This window comes from Zalophus californianus, chromosome 8 (assembly GCF_009762305.2).
Source record: "Zalophus californianus isolate mZalCal1 chromosome 8, mZalCal1.pri.v2, whole genome shotgun sequence".
Classification (NCBI taxonomy): domain Eukaryota; kingdom Metazoa; phylum Chordata; class Mammalia; order Carnivora; family Otariidae; genus Zalophus; species Zalophus californianus.
In genome coordinates this window covers 110,059,491-110,075,519 of record NC_045602.1, presented here as the reverse complement: position 1 = coordinate 110,075,519, position 16,029 = coordinate 110,059,491, and the positions used below count along the sequence as shown (strand labels likewise).

Sequence of the window (16,029 nt, the reverse complement as noted above, 5' to 3'; positions counted from 1 at the left end):
TGAGATACTGCCCTCCAGCGTGGGCATTGGGAGATTTCCACATTCTGATCCCAGCCCATCCACTTCTGCCAGGTGCTTTCTAACTACCCAGCCCCACCATTCCATGTGCCCCACTATGCTCTCCCAACCAAAAAAAAAAAAAAAAAAAAAAAAATTTGCATTCCCATGTCTATTCTATTCTTCAACGTCGAAAGTTGGCAGACAGTGGGCCCAAAGCAGGCTACAAATGTATTTTGTTTAGCCCACACAGGGCTTTTTAAAAATTCTAATTCTTCTTCCTCTTCTCTTTTTCTTCCTCCTCTCCCTTTTTCTCCTCTCCCTCTTCCTCTTTTTCCTCTTCCTCCTCTTTCTCTTCTTATTACCCTTTTGAAATATCAGATCTAACTACATGGACTCACATTCTAACCTGGCATCAGAGGCTGGCACCTCAACTTACTGATGTCCCCACCAATCCCTATTTTCTCACATTGATTTTACCTTCTGGGTCTCTGCAGACATTGATTTCCTGATACCCTCCTTATGCTACCTTTTTACGTAGAATGCCCTTCCCGCTCTCTTCTCATAGGCAAAACTCACCCTCCCTTCAAGACCAAGTTTTAAGGTCTCTCTAGACAACTCTCTTCAAAACTCTCCCTGGTGTGGGCTCTTTCAAACACAGAGACTAGCTGCTAACTGGGCACTGCCTAGGGCCATTTCCTAACTGTCAACTCCTTTAAACAAATATTTACTAAGTGTATATGGTGAGCAAGTTACTGTGCTAGGCTCTGGAGTCACAGGTACTCGCAGTTCAGGATGGGAGGTACAGCACACAAAAAAAGCTGCGGTTTCTTGTCCCTGCCAAACACTCCTCACACTCCTCTAAGAGCTGGGCAGTCTCGCTGACTAGCCAATTGGAAGGACCTGCAATACAGAGCTGTCCATGCCTGGGGAGACTACAGGCTCCCAGGGAAGGCCCCAAGGCCACAGTAAGTGCAGATAGTTCTGAAAAGCTTCCAGGAGAAAATGTGATTCTTTGTGCTGGGAGGAAGCTAGATTAGATGGTACATGGCTGCCCCATTGCAGTTCAGTGGGTCTGTGTACCAAGAAGAGATGCTAAACATCAGATGCTAAACACCAGATGCCCAGGCCCTGAGACTTCCTGTGTAGAGGGCCTTAACAGAGCTTTGAGGGAAGCCACAGACTCCCTGGAGACTGGGGCTGTAATGGGAACGAATTAAGAACAACTCCAGTTTGGGAGAACAGATTGAACACCCGTAAAACATCCATTCCAGCTCCAAACACGTGGTATTATGGACTCTATTCTTTTTAATAAAAATTAAACAACTGTAATCTTGTTGGAAAACTTCTGGGCAGTATCTAATAAAGCTGAAAATGCCAACGCTTAGACCCAGCAATCCACTGGTTTGGTTACATACGAAAAGACATGTATACAAATATTCATAGCATCATTGGTAATAACCCCAAACTGAAGATGACCCAAATGTCCATCAACAATAGAATGAATTAAAAAAAAACATACTGTATTCATACAATGGCCTATTATATAGCAATGATGATGAAGAACAACTTCTACTGAATACATGCAGCAACATGAATGATTCTCACAGACAATATTGAGCAAAAGAAGCCATGCCCAAAAATAGTACTGTATTGTATATTCTAGTACCTGTCTTCGTAAGCATACATATGTATTTCTCCTGGCATATATTGAGAAATGAAATTGCTGGAACATAGCTGTTGCAGCTTTATAATGTATCAACTTAGCTATGGTGAACTACATTTCCCAGAATTCCCTTCCAATTAGGGTGGGCCACAACAGGCATTTTTGCATGAGATTTGGAGGGTGGAAGAAAAGCAGTGGCTGTATTGGTACACTTGCAAAATCTAGGCAGGAGGTTTAGCCCATAAACTTTGTTGCTGATCTGCTGGCTCATGTCATTGAACTGGGATAACAGTCAGGCCTGCACCTACTCCCCTTTTCCCTGGGTCCCCCTTCAGTTTCTTTGACTCTTGGGCCAGGTAACAGAGGGCACCAGCCTCACCTGCAGGACACCCACATCATCAAGTTTGGAGGTAGTGAGAACTAACACGAGTTCCAGTTTGTCATCAGTTCCATTTTATGCTCATGGATTCCAGCTTGTCCTTTCTCTCCCCCACTTTATATCCATCTTTCCTTCCCAATGGTCTGACCTGGGGACTTTAAGCTCCAGCATCAGACGTAAAACAACAGTTTTACAGAGACTGTTTGACAATTACCCAAAGTCAAATCCCTGTAACAAATCCTTTTCGCTTCTCCAATTAAACCCTAACTGATACAATAGCATAGGGGTATGTTTAATTTCATATGAAATTGCCAAACTGTTTTCTGAAATGGTTGTACTCATACTCCATCAGCGGAATACAAGAGTTCCAGTTGCCTCACATCCTCATCAATACAAAAATTAGCAGTTTAGTAAAAACATGACACTGTGCAAACCAAAGCAGGGCAATAGGCTACCAGTCTTCAGCCTCTGCTCTGAACCATGCCTTTGTGGAGGAAATTTCACAAAATCAAGATCAGAAATGCACATATTCTTCGTCCTAACAAAGCCAGTTCTGGCATTGGTCATGCAGATATACTTGCAAAGAATACTTAACTATAAATGTATGAAGTTATTCATTGTTACCGTATTGTTATTAATAACAGAAAGTTAGAAACAACTTAAATACCCAGACACAGGACCGATTAATTACATTTTGTACAGACAATATAATTTTATATGACTTTAAAAACAAGTTTTCAGGGCGTCTGGGTGGCTCATTCATTAAGCGTCTGCCTTCGGCTCAGGTCATGATCCCAGAGTCCTGGGATCGAGCCCCGCATCGGGCTCCCTGCTCTGCAGGAAGCCTGCTTCTCCCTCTCCCACTCCCCCTGCTTGTGTTCCCTCTCTCACTGTCTCTCTCTCTTTGTGTCAAATAAAATCTTAAAAAAAACCCAGGAAGTTTTCAATGTATTGATATGGAAAAATCTTGTATTAGTTGAGGTTCTCTGGAGAAATAAAAGGAGATGATATAGAGACAGATGATACAGGTGATACAGATAGACATTTTTAAGAAGTAATTAGCTCATGTGATGAGAGAGACTGCCAAGTTGCAAGATCTACAGAATGAGTCAGCAAGTTGGAACCTAGGAGAGGCAAATCCAAAGGCTGGTAGGCTCAAGACACAGGGAGAATTGATATTTCAGCTAGAGTCTAAAGGCAGGGAAAAAAGCCAATGTCCCAGTTCAAAGGCCATCAAGAAGAAGAAATTTTCTCTTACTCAGGGAAGAGATATCCTTTTTTATTCTATTCAGGCCTTCAACTTATTGAATGAGTCCCACCGATACTAGGAAGAGCAATCTGCTTTACTCAGTCTACCTTTAAATTTAAATGTTAATCTCATCTGAAAACACCTTCACAGAATGTTTGACTAAATATCTGGGCATCCTGTGACCCAGTCAAGCTGGCATATAACATTGACCGTCACATATCTATAAGAGATCATATTGAGTGGAAATCAAGATACAGGACAGAGTGGGTAGTATGCTTCCCCTTTAGGGTAAAAAAAGAAAAAAGAGGGGGTGCAGAATAACAATAAAAGTGCATATTTGCTTGTATTCACAAAAAGATATTCTGGCAGAATGCACAAAAACTAAAGATAAAGGTTAACCCTACTGGAGTTGTGTGGGCGCCAAGGAGACATTCTACTTTTTATATGTGTTTTAATTATGTGTGTTTTATCTATTTCAAACATTGAGTAACAAAAATTTTTAAGTACCACTTTGCATGCCCTCTCCTCTTCTAGGATTGTGAACACTTGGGGAGACAAATCATGTTTTATACTCATCCTTGTGTGGCATTTAGTACATAGTAGGCACTAAATAAACATTTGAGGAATGAATGAGTGAATGAATGAATGAACCAGAAGAAATAAGATTTAGTGTGGGTCAGAAAAGGGAGAGGAGTGTGAGGATCAAAGGGGGAGAAATATGGCAATGGCTGTCAGAGGGGAAGTTTGGGGAACAAGAGGGATGTTTCAAGAAGAGTTATAGGAGGGGCTCCTGGGTGGCTCAGTCGTTAAGCATCTGCCTTCGGCTCAGGTCATGATCCCAGGGTCCTGGGATCGAGCCCCGCGTCGAGCCCCGCGTCGGGCCCCGCGTCGAGCCCCGCGTCGGGCCCCGCGTCGAGCCCCGCGTCGGGCCCCGCGTCGAGCCCCGCGTCGGGCTCCCTGCTCCCTGCTCCCTGCTCCCTGCTCCCTGCTCCCTGCTCGGCCGGAAGCCTGCTTCTCCCTCTCTCTCTCCCACTCCCCCTGCTTGTGTTCCCTCTCTCGCTGTGTCTCTCTCTGTCAAATAAATAAATAAAAATACTTAAAAAAATAAAAAAAGAAGAGTTATAGGATTATAATGTGTGATGTAATCCACTTTCATATTTATCCCCAAGAAACATTCAATAAAATTCTCCATTGTTTGGGGGATTTAATTTTAGGGTGTCAAATATGATTTTAGATGCAGGCATATCTGGATACTAGGAATGGCTGGGGCCAGGGGAGGAACTCAAGGAAGAGGAACCTCTGGACTTGGCCCAGCCTCTGCCATGGAGGGAGCCAGCAGACCCTTGAGAGGGTGACCTCTGCCACCAAACCTGTACTCTGAGCCCACCGTGCTTTTGTCAGGTAGAATCATGCCCTACCCCACCTCCTGGACCCCAAGCCCCTCTACAAACCATTCCTACCAGCTGCACACACAGGAGTCTACAGGTGTGGTCCATGACGAGGGATTCAGAGAACAGAACTCTGGAGACTCCATGCAGACAATAGCAAGAAAACAGTGCTAGAGCTGGGATCAATATGTGTGAGGGCTGGTGGTTAATTTGGGGAAGGGGGGTGCCTGGGTGGCTCAGTCGTTAGGCGTCTGCCTTCGGCTTGGGTCATGATCCCAGAGTCCTGGGATAGAGCCCCACGTCGGGCTCCCTGCTTGGCGGGGGGCCTGCTTCTCCCTCTCTGACCCCCCCCCTGCTTGTGTTCCCTCTCTTGCTGTGTCTCTCTCTGTCAAATAAATAAATAAAATCTTAAAAAAAAATTGGGGGAAGGTAGAAGATCAGGCTGACGCCAGTGTTAACCTAAGACCAGGCTGAGTGCAAGGAAGAGGCTCAGACCAAGGTCAGGAGTAGTCATCAATTTTTATGTTTATTTATTATTTGAGGAACTCAGGTGAACAGAATTGGACTGCACATACTCCTTAGTTCATGACACTCTCCTGCTTGTCCTTAAACAGCCCATTAGGAACATCTGTAAACCCACCACCTGCCCAAGGACTAAAACATTACAAATAAATCATATGCTTCTTGCATCTCTGCCCTCTGCTTCCTCTCAGAGGTAACCACTAGTCTAGCTTTTATCTTTTTATTGCTTTTTCCTCCCTGTGGTAGACAGCTTCAAAAATGGCTCCCAGTAATCCCTGTCTCCTGGTATTCACACCCACATGTACCTCTCCACTTGAATGTGGGCTGGACCTCATGACTTACTTCTAATAAATAGGATACAACAAATGTGATGGATGTCACTTCTGTGATTACATTAGATAAGATTGCAACTGCCACCTTGCTAGCAGACTCTGTTAACTCTCTCTTTTGCTGACTTTGGTGAAGTAAGCTAGCATACTTACTGGATGTGACCACATGGGAAGGAAAGGAGGGCAGCACCAGCCAACAACCAGCAAGAAAATGAAACCCTCGGTCCAACAGCCTACAAAGAACTGAACTCTGTCAACAACTAAGTGAACTTGGAAGTGAATCCTTCCCCAGTCAAGACTTCAGATGAAACCACAGCTCTAGCCAACACTTTGATTGCAGCCTTAGGAGAAACTCTGAAGCAGAGGACCAAGTTCGGCCATGCCTGGACTCTTGACCCACAGAAAATATGAGATAATAACTGTGTGCTGTTTTAAGTCACTAAGTTTGTGGTAATTTCTTACACATGATAGACACTAATACAAGTTATTTTCAATTATTTTCTATTACAGAGAATGTCACTATGAACATTGCTTGTACAGGTGTGGCAGAATACAGAACACAAGAGCTTAAGTTTCCCCAAGGTATATGCTAAATATATGTGTAGGAATAGAATTGTGGGGTCTCTGAATGTTATTAGTAGTAAATTATCAGGGTCACATCATGGCCAGAGTGTCTTGGTCAGGTTTGAGAGTCAAGCTTGACTTCAGTCCATAGAATTAGAGAACAGTCTGTGAGCGGGCTTGGGAGTCATACAGAGGACAGATTTGGGGGTCAGTCCATGGACAGGGTTGAGAGTGAGGGTGAGGGTGTGTTTACACTTGGGGAGAATGTGAAGCCTAGGTTTGGAGTTGGGTTTGGACAGTGTTGGAAGATTCTGTGAGGGTGGGTTTGGGGCTCAGTCTAAGGCCAGAGTTAGAAGTCAGGCTGTTCTAGTGCACAAGATCTGACCCTTGTGATATCATCAACCTACCAGGCAGTGGCCACGCAGGGACCAGGTGCCCACAAGGTGAGACCCACTCTGGGCCTACAAGGCTCTTTCACTCAAAAGGGGGGTGGTGGTGGAGTGCAGCATTAAGAGGAGCAAGAAATCTGGACAGAGAGAGAAGGCAGTTGCTGGAAAGATAGCACAACTTCTTTAATGGGGGCACTGTGACCCCATATCTCCCAAGCATTCTCAAAGTTCCCCCCACAGGAGGGGAGGGTGATTGGGACAGACACAGCGCATGTCTTCCCCACTCCTGGCTGAACCCATTCCTCACCCCTTCTTCTCCAGCTGCTGTGTTCTCCATCCTCGAGTTGGGTCCCAGGTGAGCTCCCAGGAGAGGCAAGGGTCGCCCTCAGCTGCCTGGGGCAGCTTCCCCCAAGGCCCAGAGCACAGAGAACTAGCCTGGCTGGAGGTGCCGTTGTCCTCAGAGCTGGGCTGGGACCTGTTTCTAGGGGTGTGGACCGAGCCGAGGCACCGCCCCCCAAGGCCCAGAGCAGGGAGCACCAAGGCGGAGACCCTGGTGTTGGGCATTGCTTTGGGGAGCATGCGAGATCTCTGCACGTGGCTTCAGGGTTCTGGAAAGCGGTCCATTCTCCTGACCCGGGTGGAGTGGAAGGAGGTGGCTCAGTCCAGCGGCTCCGCTCTGAAGGCGCCTGCCTCACTGCCCCTCCCCCCCATATTCGCCCTCATCCCAAGGGAGGGGCGCGCTGGCTCCCGAGGAGGTTCATTGGAGCTGCTGGCTCCGCCCGCCCATTCGTCCGTCCGTAGGTCGGTGGGTGCGTCGGTCGCGGTGTCTGGGCTCTGGCGGGTACTGCGGCGTCCCCGCGCGGCCCGGGCCGCCGTTCACCGCTGCTTACGCTCTGCCTGCTGGAGCCGCCGGGAGAGGTCGTCGATGCGCACGTTCTTGAGCTGAAGCAAGTGCTCCAAGCGCCTCACCTTCATCTGCAGGACCTGGGCCATGAGGCACAGAGGCGAAGTCAGCGGCCTGCTGCCTTCTGTGCCTAAGCCCGCACTGCCCCACCACCGCCCGCGCGTTCCCAGTCACCCTCACCTGCACGGTCTCCTGCGAGGCCAACAGCTCCTGCTCTTTTTCAGCGATCTGGAGGACGAAGCTTGGGTCGCCCTGCACTGCCTGGCTATATCCCGGAGGCCGGGGCGCGGGCGGCCGGCTCCCCCTGGGGTGGGAAGCAGCTTAGCGGAGGCCCGGACCTGGGGCCCCACGCTCACCCTTCCAATGCCCCTCGGCCAGGCCTTCCCTCCCCGCCCCACCCCCGTTCCTGCTTCCCAGGAATAGCCTGCCCCCACCCTTACCTGCCAGCCCTGGTTGGGGAATCACCAGGCCTGGGGAGATAGGAACTCCCAGCTTCCTTACCTGAGCTGCCCCCCTCCCTGGGGGTCTGGGGCACCTTCCCCTCGGGCCTTCTGGAACAAACCTGAGAGGAGGCAAGTGGAGGAGTTGGCCGTGCTGGGGTCGTATTTTCCTGCCTTCTCCCTCCCTCCTCTCCCCCATAGGTAGGACAGAAGGAAAGCTGCTCCTGGGAGGGAAGACAAGTAAAGATCACTTTACCCACATCCATGTAGCCAGTGCCATCCTGGGGAGCCAGCTCCTGAAAGAAGCCCCGGGGTTTACTGTGAGGTCAGGCTCGCTCATCCCCAAGGAGCCCCATGTCTCTTCCGCGGTCCCCAAAGCCAGGCTCCCTTTGCCAGACACCCTTCCCCCACATCTATCGGCAAGGCGGGGCTTCCTGCCGCCTGGGAAGCTCCCGCAAAGCAGTGGGAGAAGCTTGAGTGGGGTGGCACCTGTAAGTTGCTGGTGCGCTGCTTCCTGAGCCTCTGCCGCTCCTCCAGGCGCTGCCTCAGCGGAATGAGCACTAACTCCACCACGCCCGGCGCGCATTGCGCGATCTTGCGCATCACATCCTCCGGTACGGAGAAGTTCAGTTTGTTCAGCACCTTCCTGGGAGATAGGCACCGGGATGGCGGACTGGGTCTCGGGGGAATGAAGTGAGGGGCGTGGAGGAGAAGGAAGTGGTGCAGCCCTGGGGGAATGAACCCGATTCTGGGGTATCCTGTTTCCTTGTTTCCTCCCCAATAAAAGAGTCCCTTGATCTTGTTACCAGATTCTGTCTGCGCTGTCCCTCCCTACCCTGCCACCAACGGAATCCCAGGCTGGGCTTTGGAGACCATAGAAAGTGGGGGGGGGGGCGTGCTGGGGCAGCCCTTCCTGGGATCCCGGGGTTGGGGTAGGGGATGGAGATTCCGGTAGTGCACGACGCATTCTGCTACCTGTTTAGGTGACCCCAATTGCTGAGCTTCTGTTGGAGAGAGCTGGCAGGGACATAATTGTGCATCTCCACCATCTTGGGGAAGTAAAACTTGATGACTTCTGCAACCAGGACTGAGGGAATGGGAACAGACATGGACGGGGTGTGGGGGGGGGGTAAGGGAAAAGGAGTAGGGAGAAGATGTGCATGGGATGGAAGAATCAGGGCTTGCAGAGTGGTGGGGCCAAGCACAGAGGTGATGTGGAAAGGGAAAGGGTGATAGGGAGGGAGGGGTGGTGGAGGAGAGGGAAAGGGATTCAAGAAAGCAAGATCAGAAATCAGTGATCAGCCTCCACCATGTCCCAGAGGAGTGACATCCCATCCCCATCAGCTCAGGCATATGAAAACTAAGGTCTCTGGTCCTCTAGTAGAGAATGAGTCTCCAAGAGAGCCCATCAGGGGCCTGGGGCCCACCCTAGTCATTTACACGGATACACACACACACACACACACACACACTCCAACACCAAAGTCCCAAGAAAGAGTCACAGATTCACACAAGCAGACACATGTGATAAGATCCCCCTACAAATATGCACATAGGACAAAGTGTGTAGACACACACATGCCCATATATACACAGGTCCACATATAGCACACACACAACACACAGAGATGCACAAACATACACAGACACATGTTTCCATCACTGGAGTTCCAAGAGATAGTCACTAACACACACAAGCACAATAAATCACACAGGCACTAATGTACCATACAGAGACGCATATTTCTGCCATTAAAATCTCAGGAGACAGCCTTAGACATACAGACACCTAATAATCACAAAGAAACACATATGCACATAAGACCCCCTACATGCATAACAAGACAGAACGTATCAACAAACATATGAACATACACATGCTCAGACTCCCACAAGACAGATACATAGAATACAGCAATGAACAAGTACACACAGAGAGAAGCACAAAACATACACAGATACACATCTTAGTCATTAAAGTCTCAGGAGGGAGTCACAGACACACACAATCATCACCACCACACATGCATATAGGATAGAACAAGGGGACATACATATGGACACACACATACTCATATTCCCACAGATACAGATAGAAACACACACACACACACACATAACTGAAGTTCTAAGAGATAGACGCCCCCCAACACACACATACCCAAACGCACAGAAGCACAAGGAGACATATGTATACAGACCCCTTACACACGTACATACAGGACAGAACGTGTCAACAAACACGGACACACGGGACAGACACACAGGAGCGCACACATACTGAGGTGCACACCTCCGTCACTGAAGTCCCTGGAGAGATTTCGCTTGGGTCGGGACAGAGGAATGTTGTCTACCCACAGGTACAGCTGGTGCAGCGCCTCCTCGTCCACGCTGCCCGCCATCAGCCCCCTCGGCAAGGCAAGGCCGTTCCAGCCGTGCAGTGTCCAGCCCCAACCTCACGATCCCTCAGGCGCCTCTTCTCTCGCCGCTGAGGGCGACCAGACCTGCCTCTGCCTCTCCCATCCGGAGACTCTCCTCCCAGCTGGGAGCAGCCATATTGTTTTCTGAAACCATAGCAACTATCCTTGGCTGGGCGGGAGCAGAGGCTTCTGGGAGTTGTAGTTTTCTCCCTCTACTTACTCTCGGGCCCCAGCTTTGAAAAGGCGATTAGATGGCCTCCTCTTCCCAGTATCTGCGCCCAACGCCACCTGATCAGCCACTAGCCCACTCTGAAACCTGTCAAAGCCAACCAGGCCCTCAGAATCCCTGCACCAGCCTCCCCAGGGCTGGGATTCCCCTTCTGGATCCTTTAGTGATCAGTCCCAAGTGAAGGCAGCATCCCAGTGTTTGTCAGCTTTATCTGGGCATCCACTGTTAATCATCTGCTGCTTCCCATCTGGATTGTGTGATAGGCTGTGTGACAGTGCCTCCTTGCTAGGTCCCTCCTCAGAGCTCTGTGCTATTAGGGCCCTCACTGCTACTGCCCTTCCCAGCAGTGTCCTGGTAGGGCATTTAATATGTCACCCAGATTCCCAGGGAGAGTACTAGGGCTCAAGGCCAGTGCCTTGGGCAGGTTATTTAACTACTTAACCCTATTTCCTCCTTTGTGAAGTGGGAATGGTTCTCGCCTGTTTGTCCCAATGGGGTAGTAGGGAGGAAAACGGGGGAAGCGTATTTACAGATCTGCATTTGCATGGGGACTGGGGGTATGGGAGTAAAAGCTTGGAGAGCTCCTGTAGACACTTCCACAACTCATCTCCCTCCAAAGGGCTATTCTTCCATGGGTTAGAAATGGATTTCAGTAGCCAGTTCCATTTCAAAAGAGCACTCCTTGTAGAAGGGTTAGGGATATGGGTCCTTCCTTAGTGAAGGGACACACAGTAGCAGCAAAGAGGCACTTCTAGGGTCAGCCAGAGAAGAAAGCTTGCTTCCATCAAAGACTAGCAATGTGGCTTTGGGCACATTACTGGACCTTTCTGTGCCTGTTTTCTCATGGTTTTACCTACCTTATAGGGGATTTGTGAGCATCTCAAGTGCTTAGCACAGCACTTGGCACACAGCAAGGGCCCTATTAACATCAGTTGGTGCTATCATTAATGAGATGACCTCAGTTCCAGCAGAAGAGGAGACAAATGGAAATGATTTGCCTTGTTGGTATTTGAGGTGAGGGGCCGAGTTGAACAGGGAGAAGGCTACTGCTCCCCCCTTACTCCAGAGCAGGAGGGGGTGGTGGTGGCAGGGGTAGCCTGAGCTTCCTTAAGACTTTCTCGTTTCCTCCTCCACAGCTCAGATTGGGGTGGGGGATGATGGTAAGGGGAATCCCAACTCCTTTTTGCTCTCCCTTAGTTTCATTGTCTTCAAGGCCTACAGGGGAAATCTGAGCGCTGGGAGTGTGGAAGGCCAAGTGTGGAAGTGTCACCCTACCTTCTTGTTTTAAAGTCATACATAGTGGCCTTGCCTTTCTAGAAGAGACCACACCCAGGGCAGGCAAGGGACAAAAGACCTAGACATCCCCCCCTTAACATTCCAGGGTGGAGAGAGGAACTGAAAGGAAGTGGTGGGGAGGGAACCACAGCGCGGCGATGTGCCAGCCCCAGGGGAGGTGGGAAAACCGGTTTGGGGCCCAGAGCTGCCCGGCCTCCTCAAGCCCAAGTCCTCCCCTGGCTGGAACCGCTGGGGCCTGAGGGCTTCAATGAGGGAGGGGCTGGGCCGGGAAAGGAGAAAAGGGGTAGGATCAGCAGAGACAGCAGTCTTCACCTTTGGACTGGGGTGCCCCCAGCTTCTTGGGGATGCAGTCTGTCCCAGGAATTTTATCTTCCTCCTGCCACTGTCCCCAGGATAGCCACCAGGCTTGCAGATGCCAAACACGGGAAGGTCTAAAGGGCTCCCTCTTAAGGCATCAAAGGTAAACCAAGGGACGCCCTGTATGTCCCTCCAGACTCCAACCTGGACCACAGAAGTTGCCCCAGCACCCCTCTTGCTCTGTCCTCTGGCCCCACCCCTGCAAGGATCTTCTTTAATGGGCTCAGGAGGCCTAGTTCCCAGTTTAATTTGGTCCAACAGAGAGAGTTGGCTCCCTCCCTCCTCTCCTAGCTAACTGACCCCAGGCTTCTTTCTAACCCCAAAGCAGTGCAAGGCCCGGCTTTCTTCAAACCCAAGCAGGTACGTTTAAGACCCCTTCCTCCCCAAGCCTAAATAATATTTAGATATGGAGGTGGCCCCTCGCCCCAGTCAGGGCCAAAGTTGCGGCTACCCTCTCAGCACTTGGTTCCATGTCCCACCAGAACAAGGACCAAAGGGAACCAGGGAAGGACGTGTTCCCAAGACAGACGCAAGCCCAGACCATGAAGGATGCACCCTTGGCTGTTAAAACGTTCACCCCCACAAAAGGGGGGTGGACGGATTTATTGAATTCAGACTGGGAAAGGAGTGGCTGGATGGCTGGACTATGGGCCCAGCCCCAGGCCCCCTGCCCAGGATAGGGCCCTGTCAGAGAGGGAGGAGAGGCATGGGGCCTGCAGCTACCCACAAGGGAAGTGCCCATTACCACTCCCCTGGAGGGCCTCTTGGGAACCTCCAATCTGGAAAGAAAACCAAGGGCCAACCTGGACTGGGCCAGAGAAAGGGACTGGGAAGATGGGGAAGCAGGCAGAGGCAGGCTCAGGAGCCTGCGGTGAGTTAGACTGTGCTTCTCAAGGCGGCCCAGGGGCAGGGGTAGGGGGCTGCCAGCCTTGTGGGGGCCTAGGCTGGACCTTCCTCTGGAGCCCTTCCCAGAATGGCTTTGGGGTCCCCCCCACCAAAGACCTGGTGTGGACGGCAGAGGGGAGAGGCACTCTCCGGCCGGGAGCTTCCAGGGCCCATCCCTGGCGGCTCCTGTGGCCTAGTCCACTGATGGCACGGTGTGGTAGCACCGGACAGCTCCCCACCCTCCCCACCTGGTCCCCCAAGCCCAGGGGCAAATGGGGAGGAAAGAGGACTCTGAGAAAGAGGCAATAAGCAGGCAGTGAGGCTGACGCCAGCCCCGGGCCCTACCGAGGTGGCTGGGCCTGTCACAGGGCCCGAGGAACATCACTAAAGGCTCTGGAGCTCCCCACTCTTGGCTCCATCCGCAGCGGCTGCCCGGAGAGTCCTCCGCCCTGGGCTGGCGCTGCCACATCCGGGTCGGGCAGGACTAGGCCCCGGCGGCTCAGCTTTGATGTCCAAGACCCCGAACTCCCGCCTGCCTGGCGTGGTTCTTCCTGGTCACGTGGACCAGATCGTGTTCCAAGTGAAGGATGTGGCTCTGCACTCGGTCGTCGATGGGGAAGGAAGTCAGGTACCTCTTGACCATAGCGAAGTAAGCCATGGCCTCCCCGAAGCTGGGCACAGGCACCTCGTCACCATCCTCCTCCTCATCTTCATCGTCTTCGTCATCTTCATCCTCCTCCTCTTCCTCCTCTTCCTCACTGTCAGACTCAGAGTCCTCTGCACCCTCCAGAAAGTGGAGGGTAGGGCACTGGGCCTCCTCCTGGGCGCTGTAGCCCCCGAAGCTGCCACCAGCTTCCACTACCCCCTGGGCCCAGTCCTCAGCCTCCAACCCCTCAGAGGAGCTCTCTTCCTCCTCTTCCTCCTCCTCTTCCTCACTGTCATCAACATCACCCTCCTCTTCTACCTCCTCTTCCTCCCCCAGCTCCTCTCCTTCCCCCCCTTCCTCCTCCTCCTCGCCTTCCTCCTCCTCCTCCTCCTCCTCCCCTTCCCCCTCCTCCTCCTCCTCCTCCTCTTCGTCCTCCTCCTCCTCGTCCTCCTCTTCCTCCCCCTCGCTCTTGAGCGCGGTGGTGATGGCGGCATCTGGGCCACCGCCGAAGCCGGCCTCGCGGAAGCAGGCAGCGATGTCCGAAGGCTCCACTGCCTGCCAGGCAGCAGCCACGAAGTGCAGCGCCTCCATCAACCCTAGCTGCAGCCCCGAGCGATCCTGGCCCTCCAGCGCGGCCATGGCCTTGAGGAGCATCGCCTGGCGGTAGTGGCCCTTCACCTGCTGGACTACTCCCCGCTCGAGCGGCTGCACCGTGCCCGGCGGGAAAAAGGCCAGCTGTACGTGCCGCAGGCCCGAGGTATCCAGGGACTGCGCAGCCAGGCGGCCCGCCAGCAGCAGGACTCGGCGAGACTCCGCGGCCATGCGAGTGTCCAGGGCCTTCAGGTACTTGGCCAGGGCCTGGGTGGTGACACCGCCCTTCGAGTTGGCGGTGTAGTCGCAGGGCAGGCCGGCTTGGCCCGCGCGGGGCTTGGCCGATTTGCCGGCCACGAGCGGCGGCAGCTTCTCGCTGCCGTCTGCGTTGGCGCACAGCAGGACACTCAGGCGCTGGGTGGCCCTGCGTGCCCGTCCGTCGCTGCCGCACAGCCCCGCAGCCTGGTCGGGCAGGAAGTCGTACCACAGACTGGTCTCGATGGCGCTGAACACGTCCTGGGAGGCGTAGCCCTCGGCCACCGACGGCGGCTGCTCCTCCCGAGCGCGCCAGCCCGTCGAACCCCCGCCGCTGCCCTCCGAGGGGACCGCCGGCGGGCTGGCGGGAGCCGCTGCGGGCCGTTGGGCAGCATTGCGCGACCGGGCGCGGGCCACACCGCTGCAGGACACCACACCGTGGCGCCGGCGGAAGCGGTCCAGCCAACCGTTGGAGGCGGTGAAGTCGTCCATGCCTAGCTCCTCGGCTATACGCAACGCCTTCTCCTTGAGGATGATGCCCTTGACGGGTAGGCCAGCGGCGCGGATCTGCTGGAACCAGGCGATGAGCAGCCCCTCGAGCTTGTCGTAGGGGGACAGCTTGTTGGTCTTGCGGCAGGTGGAGGCCACACCGTACTTGCGCTCCGACGCCAGGATGGCGCGCTTGTTCTTCAGGATGGTGCTCAGCGTGGACGGCGGGATGTTGAAGCGCCGCGCGATCTCGCCCTTGCGCAGGTCCGGGTTCTCCTCCACCTCCTGGATGATCCGCGACTTCTCCCGGAACGTCAGCTGCCGCCGCTTGGGGCCCATCCCGGCGCGCCCCCCGCCCCGGGGCCCGGCGCCACCGCCGCCGCCCCGGGGCGGGGGGCCCGGGCCCGCGGCGGGGGGCACCTGGCGGCCTCTCCCGCGCGCCCCGCCCGAGACAAAGCGGCTCGCGGGGCGGCGGGCGGGGCGGCGACCCGGCCGGGCCGGGGGCACCTTCGGGGGCACCGGCGGGCGCGGCGCCGGGCGGCGGGCGGCAGGCGGCGGGCGCGGGCGAGGGCGGGCGGCGCGGGCGCGGAAGGCAGGAAGTGCCGCGGCGCGGGGAGCAGGGAGCGCGGCGAGCGGGGCGGAGCGGGCGGAGCGGGATCTCGCGGGAAGCGCGGGGACGCCCGGCGCCGCCTCCCCGCCCTCCGCGCCCACCCCCCCCCCCCGCTGCCCGGGACCGACCGCGGGGGGGCGCTGCGGCCTGCTGGACCCGGCGGCCCTCGGGCGTCCGGGCGACCAGCGGGCAGGGGCGCGGTGCCCGGCCTCCGTGCCCAGTGGGCAGCGATTTGCTGCATATAAAGAATAACAACTGTGCTTTGTGGGTTTTGTTTTGTTACAGCAAAAATAGTATACGCTCTTTGAGGAAACTGAAAAATACAGGAAACTAAAAATCACCTTTCACCCCAGCACCTGGAGAGATGCGCAGGTAACATTTTGATACGTTTCCTTCCAGTCTTTTCTCTAGGCTCAAGCAGTTT

At 53.7% G+C, this 16,029-nt stretch overlaps 2 protein-coding genes across 2 annotated transcripts; both read right to left on the bottom strand.

Annotated features, from left to right (window-relative positions):
• Positions 1 to 6,641: 6,641 nt before the first annotated feature.
• On the bottom strand, positions 6,642 to 10,518 carry SPEF1 (sperm flagellar 1). Its single transcript, XM_027622467.1, has 7 exons — positions 10,121 to 10,518; positions 8,803 to 8,914; positions 8,317 to 8,473; positions 8,084 to 8,123; positions 7,889 to 7,949; positions 7,568 to 7,691; positions 6,642 to 7,467 (listed from the first exon to the last, which is right to left on the bottom strand). Exons 1-7 carry the CDS (start codon positions 10,227 to 10,229, stop codon positions 7,360 to 7,362), a joined length of 711 nt encoding a protein of 236 aa, XP_027478268.1. The 5' UTR covers positions 10,230 to 10,518; the 3' UTR covers positions 6,642 to 7,359.
• A 2,168-nt stretch (positions 10,519 to 12,686) lies between these two features.
• CENPB (centromere protein B) lies at positions 12,687 to 15,375 on the bottom strand. The gene has a single exon (XM_027623746.1). The coding sequence runs from the start codon at positions 15,332 to 15,334 to the stop codon at positions 13,514 to 13,516; it is 1,821 nt and encodes a 606-aa protein (XP_027479547.1). The 5' UTR covers positions 15,335 to 15,375; the 3' UTR covers positions 12,687 to 13,513.
• Between the last annotated feature and the right edge of the window lie 654 nt (positions 15,376 to 16,029).